The sequence below is a fragment of the Spermophilus citellus genome, assembly GCF_964194105.1.
Source record: "Spermophilus citellus genome assembly, chromosome: 18".
In the NCBI taxonomy this organism is placed as follows: domain Eukaryota; kingdom Metazoa; phylum Chordata; class Mammalia; order Rodentia; family Sciuridae; genus Spermophilus; species Spermophilus citellus.
In genome coordinates this window covers 52887122-52901977 of record NC_138200.1, presented here as the reverse complement: position 1 = coordinate 52901977, position 14856 = coordinate 52887122, and the positions used below count along the sequence as shown (strand labels likewise).

At 48.5% G+C, this 14856-nt stretch overlaps 1 protein-coding gene across 2 annotated transcripts; it reads right to left on the bottom strand.

Annotated features, from left to right (window-relative positions):
- Positions 1-188: 188 nt before the first annotated feature.
- On the bottom strand, positions 189-13711 carry PLA2G15 (phospholipase A2 group XV). Of its 2 annotated transcripts, none has more exons than XM_081274193.1 (6): positions 13323-13708; positions 9587-9743; positions 4775-4893; positions 4450-4548; positions 3828-4052; positions 189-2029 (listed from the first exon to the last, which is right to left on the bottom strand). In XM_081274193.1, the coding sequence occupies exons 1-6, from the start codon at positions 13450-13452 to the stop codon at positions 1518-1520; spliced, it is 1242 nt and encodes a 413-aa protein (XP_081130319.1). In that variant the 5' UTR covers positions 13453-13708; the 3' UTR covers positions 189-1517. The 2 variants fall into 2 exon arrangements, with proteins under 2 accessions (XP_081130319.1, XP_081130320.1); XM_081274194.1 differs by having other exon boundaries at positions 1774-2029; positions 3828-3927; positions 13323-13711.
- Positions 13712-14856: the final 1145 nt, after the last annotated feature.

Genomic DNA, 14856 nt, shown 5'->3' with positions numbered 1-14856 from the left:
GCCTCAGCACCACATACCAACAAAGATGTTGTGTCCGCCGAGAACTAAAAATAAATATTAAAAATTCTCTCTCTCTCCTCTCTCACTCTCTTTAAAAAAAAAGGTCCAGTCCCTGATAACCTGCCTCTCTAGTTGTCCACACACTTCCATAACCTCCCTCTTCTCATGCTCAGAGTAGTCCAGGACACTTTACACCATTCAGAATATTTTTATTGCCAGTATCTAGATACAGCCTGCTCAGAGCCCCATACAGGGATCACCACCCAGGAATAAAGGAAGAGACAGATGCTGGACATGTGTACAACATGGAAAATCTAGAATTGTGAAATCTGGTGGTACAACAATGCAGACCAGCCTGAAGGTGGCTTTGGACCTAGATCTCAGCCTATAGCCACATGCCCATTTGGCACCCACTGCCATTAGGCAGGTCCAGATTCTCCATCCCAGCTATCACAGGAGACCATATAGCATCCCTGGGGCAGACAGAAAACCCCTAGATGGGCCCTAGGCTCCTGGCTCTCAAGTCTCTGGGCTAGACCCTGGAAACTAAATACCATTCAGCTTCTTGGGAGGAGGTGCTGGGCAGTGGGTCAGAAACCCACTACCTCTCAGCCCTGTGCCAGCCCAGCTAGGTTCTAAGAGACCCTAGCAGGATGGTAATGTGGTAGTAGGGTTTGCAAGAGGGCACCTCAGGGCAGCTCTGAGCAGCCATGGTTGCTTCCTTCAGTTCCCTAAAAGGTCATGGCACTGGGCACAGCTCTCCTTGAACCACAGTCCCAGAGCCAAGGGAGCCAGCTTCAATACTAGGACTGACACAGCACAACCAAGGGGATCAGGGCTTCTGGGACATAGCCCCCAAAACTGAGGGAGCATCTGCTGCCTGATCCAGAGTAGGCTGCTCCTGGAGGTGAGAGGTAGGAGTGGAGTATATGCCCCTGGATCTGGGAACCATGGAAAACAAAACAAATTGCCCCTGCCTGCAGGGGGTACCAGGCTACCCCATGAAGCCTACCCCATGGCCTGAAGTCAGGCCACTGTGTCTACCAGTGAGGCCACAGGGAAGCCAGCAGCTCCAGCCACCCATGGCCAACAGCAGGCCTACTTGAGGCCAGCATGTGAAAAGGGTCACCCTGGGACCTGTGGGGGCAGGGACTATCGCTAAATAACATCTCTCACAGGAAGTCCAAGGGCCAGTGGGCAAGTTTGGAAAGGCCATAGGGGTAGAAGGAATGTATGACCCCCAAGTTGGAGATTGGGGCCAGGTACCAACCAATCCACCCTGCAGAGCCCATTTCTGAGGTCACAACAAATCCAACAGCAGCAGCATTCTTTCTATAAAGTGTCCCTTGAGTCCATGCTTATTTTTTCCTTCTTCACTACCATAGAGGAAGGATAAGAAATAGTACTTTCTCAAGGCAGATAATCCAAAGCCCAAGACCCAGGAGCTTGATGACAGTCCCAGAGACTGGGGGAAACCCCATGGCCAAGCCATTCAGCAGCCCTGCCTGGCACAGAAATCAGGGCCCAAGGAGCACACGTTTCAGATAGGCCAGGGTGGTGGCATTGGCCAGCATCTCAATGTGCTCACTGCCTGGTAGCTCCTGCAATGACACTTGGTGCTCCTGGAGGTTATGCCAGGCCTGGCACTGCAGGACACTCTCCAAGTTCACAGTGCCATCGCCATCACCAAAGCAGATTTTAGGGTCACGATCAGGGAAGTTCTCATAGTAGAAGGAGTCTGGTGTGGGGACACCAGTGCCATAAAGGCAGTGCAGCTGCACACCAGGTGGCACCATGGCTTCAACCAGCCCCTCTGTGTCCTGCCGCATGAGCCAGCCATCTTCAAAACCAATGTCCTGGAAGAACCGTTGATAATCTCGCAGTGTGTAGTTGGTTGTAGGTGTGTGTACAAACACCTTCTCAGGTGACCAGGTATGATTGTAGGGCAGTAGCCAGCTGGTGGAGACTGCAGACCGCTGCTGCTCCCGGATCTTCAGAGGCCCAATGACAGGGATGCGGTTGTTGTCTCCTGCAGGGAGAGGACTTCAATCAGTTCTGTGCTGATGAACACAAATAGGATGGGCAGCAGGTTCAGGACCATGTCCTCTGCTGGATCCCAGGCAATGGACACAATACAATGCCTTTATTTTTATGTGGTGCTGAGGATCAAACCCGGGTCTTGTGCGTGCTAGGCCAGCGCTCTACCACTGAGCCACAATCCCAACCCTTAAACTTTTGATTCTCCTGCCTCAGCCTCCCAAGTAGCTAAGATAGTATTTCCCTTTATTTTTGCTACATTTATTTAGGAAGCGAATCCAAGCTTTGTGGGGTTTTTTGTTTTGTTTGTTTGTTGTTGTTGTTTGTTTTGTTTCTTTTGCATTTCCTCACAAGGGATTTAGGCAATACACCATCTCCCCTTCTTCCTAGTGATTTATTATATTTCCTCACCTGTAACTGGTACCCTCCTCCAAACATGTTATCACCACACCTGTGGGCACTGGCTTTGTCTAAGGTGAAGCAATAGGTCCTCTCTATCACATTGAACTATATACATGTTGTTTTCTTCCTAAGCTCAGAACAGAATTCAGCCAGCCTGATCTCATCCTACCTACCTGCCTGTGCACTGATCTGGTGGTCATGATTATTGAAGACAGGGCAGGAGGGGAAGCTACAGACAGAGTCAGACCTTCACCTACTGGAATATAACACCACAAACACACCCATCAGCCAGTGAGACCTCTAGGGGTGATCTGAACTTGGAGACAGGGGCCACAATATCTGAAAACAGAAACCATATGACCTTAGCTCTGCCTGCTATGGACTTTTATAAGATTCTGAGGAAAGGGATGCCCCTAGGGGTTCACCTTCCCACATCTCACCCCCTACTCCTGGACTGCCAGTGCTGACGACAATTTTCTAGCATCTGAGGAAAAGGAAGAAACTCTGAAATGGGCTGGGGCCTGAACTCCATCATGGCACCCAGTCCTGAATGTCTGAGTCATGACCTCATTATCCAGACAACTCAGGTCGCTGAGACAGGCACTGGGCCTGACCCAATCATAATGAATAGTTGACCAAGCAGTCAGACAGTGCTAATGACTGGAGGAAGCCTGGCATGGTCCTGGCTCAGTCCCCAAAGTGAAGGTCCTCAGGGCTCCCACACAGTCCTGGCAAAGGGAGAGAAACTTCTTCCTAAAGCAGGAAGCCCCACCCCATGGCTACAACTAGAAAGTTCTGACAGTCATAAAAAGGCAAGTGGATTACGGAGGAACCAACAAGGTGGTGACTTTTCCAACTGCCAAGACAAGCAGGCCCAGCCAGATCTGCACCTGCTTCCTCCATGCATTACCCACAGAGACTCCCCCCCTGCCCACAGATGGAGATACAACTCATAAACAGGAAATGGTGGTCCAGTCTTCCTCCTCTGGGGCACAGGTGAAGATGAAGAAGTGAGGATGCAGGCAAGGGGGAATGAGAAGACATTTGAGACAAAAAAAGTTCAGCAGCCAGACCTAGCAATGTGTGTGCATGTATATGTTTGTGGTGTATTTGTACATGCAAGTGGCTGTGAGGCCAGCAGTTGTGCCTCTCCAAATACAAGGTGTGAGAAACACAGATTACAAGGGCTATCAATTAAAGATGTGAAATTAGTAGTAGTATTAGATCCTCTTTTAGGAAAAAAAAAAGATATTTGAAAAGGAATGTTGCTCTGGAGAAAGAAAGGCACTGAACCAAGGAAGTGACATGAAGGGTGTTGGCCTAGCAGGAAGGAGAGAAAGGAGGCATTCCTGGGACTAGCCACCCACACTGGGCCAGGTAGGTCTTACCTGAGGCCAGGACGCGCAGGGTCTTGGCCACGCCCCCCCAGGGAGCTCCCAGTGACACAAAAGCACGGATATACTTGTCCTTCCAGGCCTGTGGTTGCCGCTGCAGAAAGTAGAGTGTGTACATGTTGCCCATACTGTGGGCAACCAGTACCACAGGGCCCCCATACAGCTGGTACATCTCCTCGATCATCTCTCGGAGGGCCAGGAAGTAGGGCCCGTTTTCATCTGCAGGCCAGAGCCAAGCAGGGGTCAGGCAGGAAGGGTCCTGGGGCTTGCACCACTGACCATTCTTCAGGCCAGACCCAGGACTAGAGGGTGGGGAGAGTGCTAAAACCCAAATGGAAGCAGTCTGGTTCCCCACCAGCTTCTATAAAGGGAGGACAAAGGGGCCCCTTTTCCTGTCAGTCTTATCTATCAACCCTCCCCAGGGTTCAGAGGCCCAGAGGTCCTGGGATAAGGGATGGGGAAGAATAGGACAAGATTGACCAGGGGTATTAGTGTGACCACAGGGGCCCAGAGATAGGGGAGAGCCCAGGGCTGAGAGCTCAAGACCTATGGCAGCTATAATTGCCTTCTGCCCACCTCCCAGAACCTTGAGGAAGGAATGAGGGTGATTTCTTACTTGGGGCTCGGCGCCAGTCATAGGGGGCCCCTCGGACATCTTCACCCTGTGTGTAGCCCCAGCCTACAAGGCTCTCCACCATGGTGTGGAAATAGGAACCTATAGACAAAAATATGCAAGATTAGAGAAGGTACAGCTAGCACCAGACACCCACACCACTACTGACACCAAAACTGTGATGTCTCCCAAATGGATCTCTGGAGGAGGAGTATAGAGCTGTGTGCCCACACTGATCAGAGATAGCTCACAGGTTATCCCTTCAAACCAGTGGGGTTCCTCCAACTTGAGGAGTCCAGCAAAGACTCTAGCCCCAGGAGCTACATACCCACACTGCTTTTGCTGGGGTCCAGGAACTCCAATGAGAAGGTCTTCCCAAAACCAGGGACACGCACGTCCACACCATCAGGAAACTGGGTGGCCCGGGATGTTCTGTTGTAAATCAGCCTGTTGGGAGAGAATAGTGATCTGGTGATCCAGAGATGACATTAAGCTTGGTGTGTCCCAATACTGCCCTGTGGGGCAGAAGATATGGCTCAATGGCAGAGCTAAATCTCCAACTACCATAAGAAAGCCTTGCTTGCTTAGCACACACAAGGCCCTGTGTTTGAACCTTGGCACCAAAAAACAAAATGAGGAAACTGATACAGGGACCTGAGTCATACTCCCTTCTCATCCCCAGGGTTTAGTTAGATGTAAAACAAAGAGACCAAAAAGTAACAAAGCATGTTTATAAAGCATGGATCAGAATAACCACATCCATGGGGCTGAGGTTGTGGCATGGGGGTAAAGTGCTTGTCTAGCATGCATAAGACACTAGATTCGAACCTCAGCACCACATTAAAAAAAAAAATGAAATAAAGATATTGTGTCCTCCTACAACTAAAAAATATTAAAAAAAATAACCACATCCAAACAAGAATCCCTCACTGAGGCTTACACCAAAGACTGACCACAGGACTCATGTCAAAGCAAAATTCCCTTCCCTCTAATATCATTCACCCTAGAATGAGGTCCTGGACCAGCCAGAAGGAAGTGCCAGTCCTAGCTCTGCTGTGAATTTCACACTTGACTCCAGAAGGCAGCCCATCTTGCAAGCTCCCATCACTCCCTCCCTGTAGATCTAGCTCTTGCCACCCAACAATGCATCACAGGGCAAAAGAGATGGTGAGTATAGCACATAACGGAATCAGACAGGGACCCCACCTCAGGGCCTTATGACTGTAGCTGCTAGGAGGGTGGGAGTATAGGAAGGTAGACAAAAACCCAGAGGAATGTCATGACGAGATAAAGAGACAGAAGAAAAGCCTTGTGCAGACTCATGTGGGTATAGCTGGGTCCCTCTTGCTTTAGGCATTAGACCCAGTAGCCAGCCTCATCCCAATCATACCATCAACAGAAGACAAGAATGAACCATGTTCAAATGACTTGCTTAGTATCCCAAGGATATAGATGGATGGAGATATACAGATGGGTAGATATAGATATTGCATATATCTATATTTCACCTGCCAGTGACTATAACACATAGGATTTGGCCAACAATCTCCTAAAACCATGACATATATGCCAGTTGCTTGATATCCCTAACACCCCTTTTGTTAATTTTCTATTGATATAGATAATTTCTATAGCTACAGTGCAATACAGAACCAGACACGAGGGACCCCCCCACACTTCAGGACTGAATACATGGCTGCTCTACCCTCTGCTTCAGGTAGGGAGCTGGGACGGCTTAGAGGAATGATGGGAACGTGGGGTTGGGGGCAAGACAGAAGAAAACTCTTGTGCTAGGCTAGGACTCCTACTGTGGCCTTGATGCCCAAGAAAATGTGAAGTTACCACCCACCCCCTTAAAGATCAGCCACAGAGGCTTTCTGGTACTTACCACAGGCTGTATTCTTACACCGACTGTATACAAAGTGGAAGAAGAGTAAACCTGTCCTCTATATACCTCAGCCCAGGCCTTGTACCTGGCCTATATTATGAATGGGGGGATGTTGGGGGACAGGGATCACAAAAAGCTGACAAGATCCCCAGCACTGACCCAAATAATAGGTCCTAGGGGCCCATTCTCCTCATTCTATAGATTATCCCAAAAGCCATCCAACAAAGTGCAGAAAATTGTTCTAGAAAATCAAAGCAGGGGCTGGGGTTGTAGCTCAGTGGTAAAGCATTTGCCTAGCATGTGTGAGGCACTGGGTTTGATTCTCAGCAATATATATAAATAAATAATAAAATAAAGGTCCATCAACAACTAAAAAAAAAATTAAAGAAACAAGAAAATCAGCCAGGAGTGGTGAACACGCCTATAATCCCAGTGGTTCAGCAGGCTGAGACAGGAGGATCATGAGTTCAAAGCCAGCCTCAGCAAAAGCAAGGTGCTAAGCAACTTGGTGAGACCCTGTATCTAAATAAAATACAAAAAAGGGCTGGGGATGTGGCTCAGTAGTTGAGTGCCCCTGAGTTCAATCCCTGGCATCCAAAGGGGAAAAAATAAATAAAAAAGAAACCAAAGCAGTTTTGTTTAAAAATCTAAACAGGTCAGAGGCTCAACAAAGGCAGACAAGCCCCTCTCAGTAACTGCCCACACCTCCAGTTGGCAGTACCTAAGGCCATGTCTTCAGTACAAAAATAGAAATGAAGATCAACAGCCCAGAAATAACCCTGATCACACACAAATCAGACACTGAGGAAAAAATAGTGAACAAAGCAGGCAACATAAACAGGGAAAACAGGGTACCTGGAGAAGTAGCCAGTAGGTATCTGGGGAAAACTTTAAATTCGTGAAAGTTTATTGAGCATGAGTGTTCTTGCTTCTTCTGCTATAAAGACAGTTATAATCCCTGCCCTCAGGGAAGTCAGTGTGGGAGGGAACATTAACCTGGAGTAACACAATTTCTGAGTTTGAATTCTGATTTTGCCACTTATTAGCTGAGGGAGTAGTCAATTTTGTAACTTTTTTGAGTTTCCAGATTTCCTTAGTCCAGAACTAAGAAAATCTTAGTCTTGTTTTGAGGTGTTGAGGATGGAACCCAGGACCTTGTACAGGTCAGGGAAACACTTAGTAGCCAAACCTCCAGTCCCTGGAAAGTAAGTTTAAAAACAGCACTCGTTGCTTAGTGTGGTGGTACTCACCTGTAAACCAGTGACTTGAGAGGCTGAGGCAGGAGAATCAATGCCCAGTACCAAAACATTCTGAGAAATGGGTCATTTGGCAATTTCATTGTGTGATCTGTTATGATTAGATATGAGTTATCCCTAGAAAGCTCACATATGAGGCAATTCAACAAATTTCAGAGGTGAACTGATTAGGCCATAAGCATAACCATATATATATATATATATATATATATATATATATATATATTATATATATTTAATTTTTTAGTTGTAGATGGACACATATCTTTATTTTTTTATGTAATGCTGAGAATTGAACCTAGTGTCTCATACGTGCTAGGCAAGTGCTCTATCACTGAACTAGAATCCCAGCCCCCAGGTATATATTTTGTCCCTTCTGAGTAAAGCACTCTCTCTCTCTCTTTTTTTTTTTAATATTTTTTTTTTTTTTTTGGTTTTCAGCAGACACAACATCTTTGTTTGTATGTGGTGCTGAGGATCGAATCTGGGCCACACGCATGCCAGGTGAGCTCGCTACCACTTGAGCCACATCCCCAGCCCTAGAGCACTCTCTATCTCTCTGCTTCCTGGTGCCATACTCCCCGCTACTTTCTTCCACCACACCCTTCCACCATGATGTTCTGCCTCACCTCAGGCCAAGAGCAATGGAGTCAGCTCTCTATGAGCTGAGACCTCTGAAACTGTGAGCGCCAAAATAAACTTTTCCTCCTCTAATTGTTCTTTCCAGGTCTTTTGGTCACAGCAACAAAAAAGCTAACTAAAGCAACATATAGAGTGTATCAACATGGCATAGTATTTTGCAGTAACCCCCCCTTTCTTTTAGTAAGTATGAGTACACTCTAAAATAACAATAAAATATTGTGTAAGTAAATACATAAATCAGTAATATAGTGGTTTACTATTATTATTTTTTTTCATATTTTTAAATTTTTAGTTGTAGGTGGAAACAATACATTTATTTTTTTTTCACGTGGTGCTGAGGATTAAACCCAGTGCTTTACGCATGCTAGACAAGAGCTCTTCCTGAGCCACAACCCCAGCTCCTGGTTTACTATTATTATCAAGTATTATGTGACTCAGGAAGCTGAGGCAGGAAGACCACAAGTTCAAGCCAGCCTCAGCAAAAACGAGGTGAGACCCTGTCTCTAAATGAGATACAAAATAGGGCTGGGACTCAGTGGTCCAGTGCCCCTGAGTTCAATCCCCAGTACCCCCGCCCGCCAAAAAGTATTATGTACTGGATTATTTACACCAGCACCACCATAAAAGATGCATAATACATTTCATTATTAGGTTAAATGGTTACATCACTAGGTGATAGTATTTTTTTAGCTCCATTATAATCTTATGAAACCACCATTACATATGCAGTCTGGGATTGAATGTGGCATAAGACTGTATACAAAATGTACAGTGCCTATATTTAATTTTGGGGAATCATCCTTTTAACATAGTTTGGCACTTGATGGTTAAAGGAAGCATTCATGCGGCCTGGGGAAGGATTGGCAGGAGAGACTTCATAAAGGAACTACGGTCAGGTTTTCAAGGGTAAATGGGAGAGAATTTATCAGATGAAAGTGTACAAGTAAATTCCATGTGGAAAAAACAGCATGTACAAAGCATGTACAAAGACATGGAGCATATCCTAGGAAGAACAAGCAGCTACAGAGGCAGTTGTGACCAAGACCCAGACAAAGGGAACAGTAGAGCCATAGATAGGGGCTGGACGAGGCATAGAAACTCTATGTGTAAGGTCTGAAGGGTAAGGGCTAAACTGGAGAGAGGAAGGACAAGAGCAACAGAAAGGGGAAGAGAGTTCTTCCTAGCAGAGTGCAGAGGTGGCTGACCGACCAGATCAGAACAGATTGAGGGCCTGGGGAGGGAGAGGTCACTGACCTCAAGGTCTCTTGAGATAGAGATGAGAAGGAAATGGACTCTGGAGGCCTTCCTGGGCCCCACGGGTGAGTGGTACCTGTCCATGTGCCCCAGCCCCCACCTGATATTGTCAATCCAGCAGTCAATGATGACAGGCAGCAGCAGTTCGAGGTTCAGCCAGAGAGTGAAGTAGCTGTCGGTCCTCTTGGAACAAAGGTAGTGCACTACGGAGGGCTTGTCCAGCTTTGCTTCCAATTGGTTACCCAAATCACCAGGCACTGTGGGGGTACAAAGGACATCTGTGAACTCTGGCAAGCTGGAGACCCCCAAGAACCTTCAAGTCTACAGCAGGACTGCCTCCTCTCTGCAGAGCCATGGACATAATGACAGACCTCTGCAGTTCTACTCTGCAAATTAAAGCACAGGGCAGGAAAGTCAGAAAGCAGGGACCTTGACATAGAAGCCAGGGTATCATCTTCATGCAGATCAGCTATTACTGTTGTAGGGCACATACAGTAGCACAAAACAAAGCCTATGGGTACATACTCTGTGGAGGACTTGGGAGAGGCCTGACATGTTTGTGGGGAAGCCCCTAACATTCTCCCAAACTCCAGATAAAATAAATCTTCACTGGAACTTCCTCCTAGGCCATTCAGATTATTGGAAGGGGCTTTAGGGCAAAGTCACTTCCCCCTGCTAAGCTTCAGTTTCCTTATCTGACAAATAAGATCTTAACCTGAACCATCCCCCACAAGCACATACAGAGTTTCTTTTCTTTTTTTTCTAGTTTCTATAGTTAATGGATCCAAATAAGAGCTCTGACTAGAAGGAGCTTGGAGACCCCTCTGAGTTTTCTCAAATCCCTAAAATTTGGGCTGGGATTGTGGCTCAGTGGTACAGTGCTCACCTAGCATGCATGAGGCACTGGGTTCAATCCTCAGCACAACATAACTGTAAAATAAAAATATTGTGTCCATCTAAAACTAATTTTTTTTAAAAATTTGGCCAAGACTACAGCCCTGTCATTAGATAGAAATCCTTAAGGCCTAAACTTCTATTTAAGTCATCCCAGGCTACAAAAAAAAAAAAAAAAAAAAAAAGACACACACACACACATACAGACGGCCTTGTTCTCCCTGAGAGAGAAGTGGGAAACAGGATAGCACAGGGGCAACTGAACTGAATCCAGACAAGGCAGTCTAAGGTAGGGTTGTCAGAGGGAAGCCATCAACAGAAACAGTTGAGCCCTGGACCCTTTATGACACCTAAGCCTATCATCATTGCTTTACTGCCCAGTATTCAATGCCCTTTATAGTCTATTTACTCCTATTGACCTTTTCAGGCCACACCTGCCCCCACATGCCATGCTCTCAACACTTCCCAAACACAGCTCCATTTAGGCCTTGACCACTGATGAACAGCCAGCATTCAGTGCCCCAGACATTCACTGCTTACTGACTGAACCCAGCCCAGCACAGGGTGTGTCTTCCCTGTGCACCATTCCAGTGTTTTCAGGGTAGAAGATACTTCCTTTAATGATGTGGGTGCTAAAGGCAAGGAGTCTCCAGTATGAAGAAAATATGCCTGTGGACTAGGCAGGTTACTGCCTCCAACAAAGGGGGAAATGGCTGAATAAGGAAGTCACCAGATCTGCTTTTCCCAGATACCCTTTGCCCTGGTCAGACTATTAGGCCTCTAAAAATAGCAATGGCCACTTCCTAAGACCCCCAGGGCCTAGAACTAGGATAAGAGTCATACAAGGTTATTTGCCTCAAATAACCTTGGGAGGGGTTATCTTTATCCCCACCTAACAGATAAGGAAACAGAAAGGTGGGAATGGCTTGCCTAAAAAGTTTCTTCCCACTTCTCTGGCTTCTGCTATCTCTTCCACCAATTGGGCATCCACCCCTAGAGGATTCATCCTCAAGGTCAACTCCACCACTGCCTGCCAAGGGGTCTGAGTTAACACTATCATCCCAATTCCCTGAGAAAATGGGCAGGTTAATATTCTATCTGCTCAGGCTCCTTTGCTGACTTAAGCAAGGACTGGACAAATTAGAGTACAGTTAGTACCAATTCAGGCAAAAAGTCTGTGTGCTAACCACATACTTCCCAATGCCACACCCCTCATGCTCAGAACTCCCTAGCCCACACATGGCTTCTTGTGACCCCCAGGATAAAGTCCCTATGACCCAACAGGTCATGAGCCCTACCCAATTCACTTCCCCCATCACACATTCCAGCCAGCCAGCCCAGAGTTTGCCTATCTCCTGATTTGTAGTTCCTTCTCCCTGGAAGGAATCTCCCTGTTTGATCTCCATCATACTCCAGAAAGCCTTCTCTGACACCTACTCATCCAGGTTGGCTTGCCCAGCAGACTCCATCTCTGAGGGTCACTGTTAGTCCCACTCTGGAAAGTTGGGGAGAAAGGGTCAAGACAGCACGAATTCCAAGGTATATCTGGGCCCAGAATACCCCTGGGGAATTGGACTCAGGGAGACTCGATCACTGAGCCACATCCCCAGCCCTTATATGTATTTTATTTAGAGACAGGGCCTCACTGAGTTGCTTAGAGTTGCTTAGCACCTCGCTTTTCCTGAGGCTGGCTTTGAACTTGCAATCCTCCTGCCTCAGCCTCCGAGCTGCTGTGATTACAAGCTTGCTCCACCACACCTGACTGAGCATTTCTTGACCTGGAACTTCTACTGGGGCCTCCTGAAACCATGCTGCCTATCAACCCTACTCTTCTGTGGTCTGCATCATTCCCACTAAAATATCCCTAGTAGAAAAGCATGGGTGGGGGGCTGGGGATGTGGCTCAAGCGGTAGCGCGCTCGCCTGGCGTGCGTGCGGCCCGGGTTCGATCCTCAGCACCACATACCAACAAAGATGTTATGTCCACCGAAAACTAAAAAAATGAATTAAAAGAAAAGCGTGGGTGGGCAAATGAGGGGTGGCTGCAGCAGACTCAGTATGTAAGGTATGCCTCAGTGTGCCTCTGCTCCCTGGAGTCCTGGGCAGGCCACTGACACACTATCTCTAAATGGGAAATATGGGCTGAAGGAGACACCTAAGGCTCTCCAGTGAGAGGTTTAATCCTGGCCCACCGACACAAGGAAACACTGGTTCCTGTGTAGTTGCCAGGCCTCAAACCAAGGAGGGAGTGATCAAGGAAGTCACCCAGTCCCAACAGCCTGGTCTAACTGGGTTTAGAAGGGGTGAGTGTACGTGCATGTTCCCTGACACCTGTCCATGACTATTGTCCCAACCCTTTTCCCTGTCTTCAGTAATCCTGTTTCCCTGAGGCCTTCCTCCCTCAGGCTCATTGCCATCCATTTGATAAGTTGAGGGTGAGGGAAAATGAGCTTGGTGACCAGCTAGAATAGCAATCTTTTCCCCAAATACCTTGCTTCCAGCAGTGCCCTTTGAAACATGGAATGTACCAGACTGCTTGGGGGGTTAAAAGTAACAACTAGTTCAGACCAAGGCCAATGAGAGGCCAACTCTGAGGCAACCCTGCCCACCCCCACCAGCCCCAGGAGTGGAGCCCAACGGCCTCTTTCCAGCTACAAAATAGGGATAGGGCGAAGCAAAACTTGGCACTGCTGTGGGACTGCTGATAGAGTGGACAACCGGGTGGTATCACTCCCACTCACTCCCATTTTTTTTTTAAACCAGGGGCAGATGGTAAGAGGCTGACCACACCCTTGCCCAGAATGGCGGGTGGTGGACTGGCAGACCCAGGTGACAAGACGGATACCAAGACGATCCCCCATTTCACTATTAGATGCAGACCAGAGAGAGGCCCTGTTTCTCCCAGTCCAGTTGGACCGACCCACCACCAGACGCACGCCTCACCCAGCACCACTGGGGGGTGACGTTGGGCCTGGAGCGCCGGGTCCGAGAGCAGCAGCAGCAGCAGCAGCAGTTCAAACAGGAGGCCACTCGGGAGCAGGGCCTTGCGGCAGGGACAGAGGCGTAGGTCCATGGCGTGCGGCGGCGGACTGCAGGTCCGAGGTGCGGGTTCAGTGTTCCGAGCTCGTGCCTAGGCCGGGGCGGTGGCTAAGAGCTTAACCCCGCCGCCCGCGGCACCTCCTGCAAACAGCCTGCCAATAGCGACTCGCCATCAGACGCGTCCCTCCCTCCCTAGCTCGCGGCCCCGCCCTTGTCCACCCAGGGGTTGGCTCTCTCTCCACCGCGCTGCGTGCCGAGAGCATCGATCAGCCCCTTCTAGGCGCCGCTGGGCTCCCGGCTCTCAATCTTCCTGGCCGACCCAACTCACCCGGTGCGTACCCATCGGAGGTCCACGCTGGGCAGCCCCCATTCCAGATCCTGGAGCCTCCCAAACCTCGAGGATAGGAAACCCACCTGGCCACTAGAGGGATACCGGGTCCCGAGCTCATAGTGGCTTAACTATCCCTGGCAAAGCAAGAAGAGGGGAAGTGAGTCAAGGGCAGTTCTTGGGCCTTAGGTTACCAGCAGTTAACCTGGGCCTTTGCCCAACCCCCACACCAGCTCTTCCCAACTTGCCCTGAGGGTAAGTTTAGTCACCGGGCTCAAGGATCCTCTACCTATGTCCTGACCTTGTGGTTATGGATACTAGTCAGGTTGTGGCTCAGCGTAAGCGTTTTGGGAAGTGGAGTCTGGGGTACCCAACCAGATGAGGCAGTTCCGATGGAAATGGGCTTGAGCCTGGACCCTGAAGAGTGGAAGGGGCATTAGGAGCTTGTGCTGCCTCCTACTCCACTCCAAGCAAACCTGGGGATCCAGAGAGGACACAGACTCCCTACGCCAAGAATCTGGGACAAACAGTGTGGACGAAAACTGGACAGCAGCTTGGATATCAACACCCATGCCTCATTCTGGGATAAAGAGACCAGTATGTTTGGGGAATGGAAGTCATGGTCTTCCACACATCCCTTCCCTGGGGCCAGCTACACCCTGTTCATCCCTGTCTGGTCCTAGGACCTCTGTCTAACCACTTCCCTCTTCTTGGTAAGCAGCTGACCCTGTGTTAAAGCTGATCTCTATCTTGGCCTGCCCCTGGGTTCATATGCTGAAACTGAAACTTAGTCCTTAGGGTAACCTCCTCTCCTGATGTCCAAATATTCCCTACCTCAAGCCCTGCCTCCCCTTCCTTCACCTCTGGCACCAACAGAAGATCACTGAAGACTGCTCTTGAAGGCCTACTATGGGAGACCATAGAGACCCTTCTGCCAGGATTAGGGAAAGTCAGAAGCCCAGAGCCAAGAATTACATGATAGAGAGAAGGGATCAAAGGACCTGGGTAGACTTGGACTCTGGCCACACTAAACTTCTTAACAGGCCAGCAGCCTCAGGTGACCCTGGGCCCCTGGAAAGGTTGCCCTGTCCTCAGGAGTTCACTGATAGC

What these genes read in the sequence shown, in the direction of transcription:
- PLA2G15 (XM_081274193.1), bottom strand. Translation starts at nt 13,452, where the DNA reads ATGGACCTACGCCTCTGTCCCTGCCGCAAGGCCCTGCTCCCGAGTGGC. An exon ending in TGCTGGATTGACAATATCAG is followed by an intron (nt 4,894 to 9,586) that starts GTGGGGGCTGGG and finishes CTCTCCCAACAG; the next exon opens with GCTGATTTACAACAGAACAT. An exon ending in CCTGCGCGTCCTGGCCTCAG is followed by an intron (nt 2,030 to 3,827) that starts GTAAGACCTACC and finishes CTCTCCCTGCAG; the next exon opens with GAGACAACAACCGCATCCCT.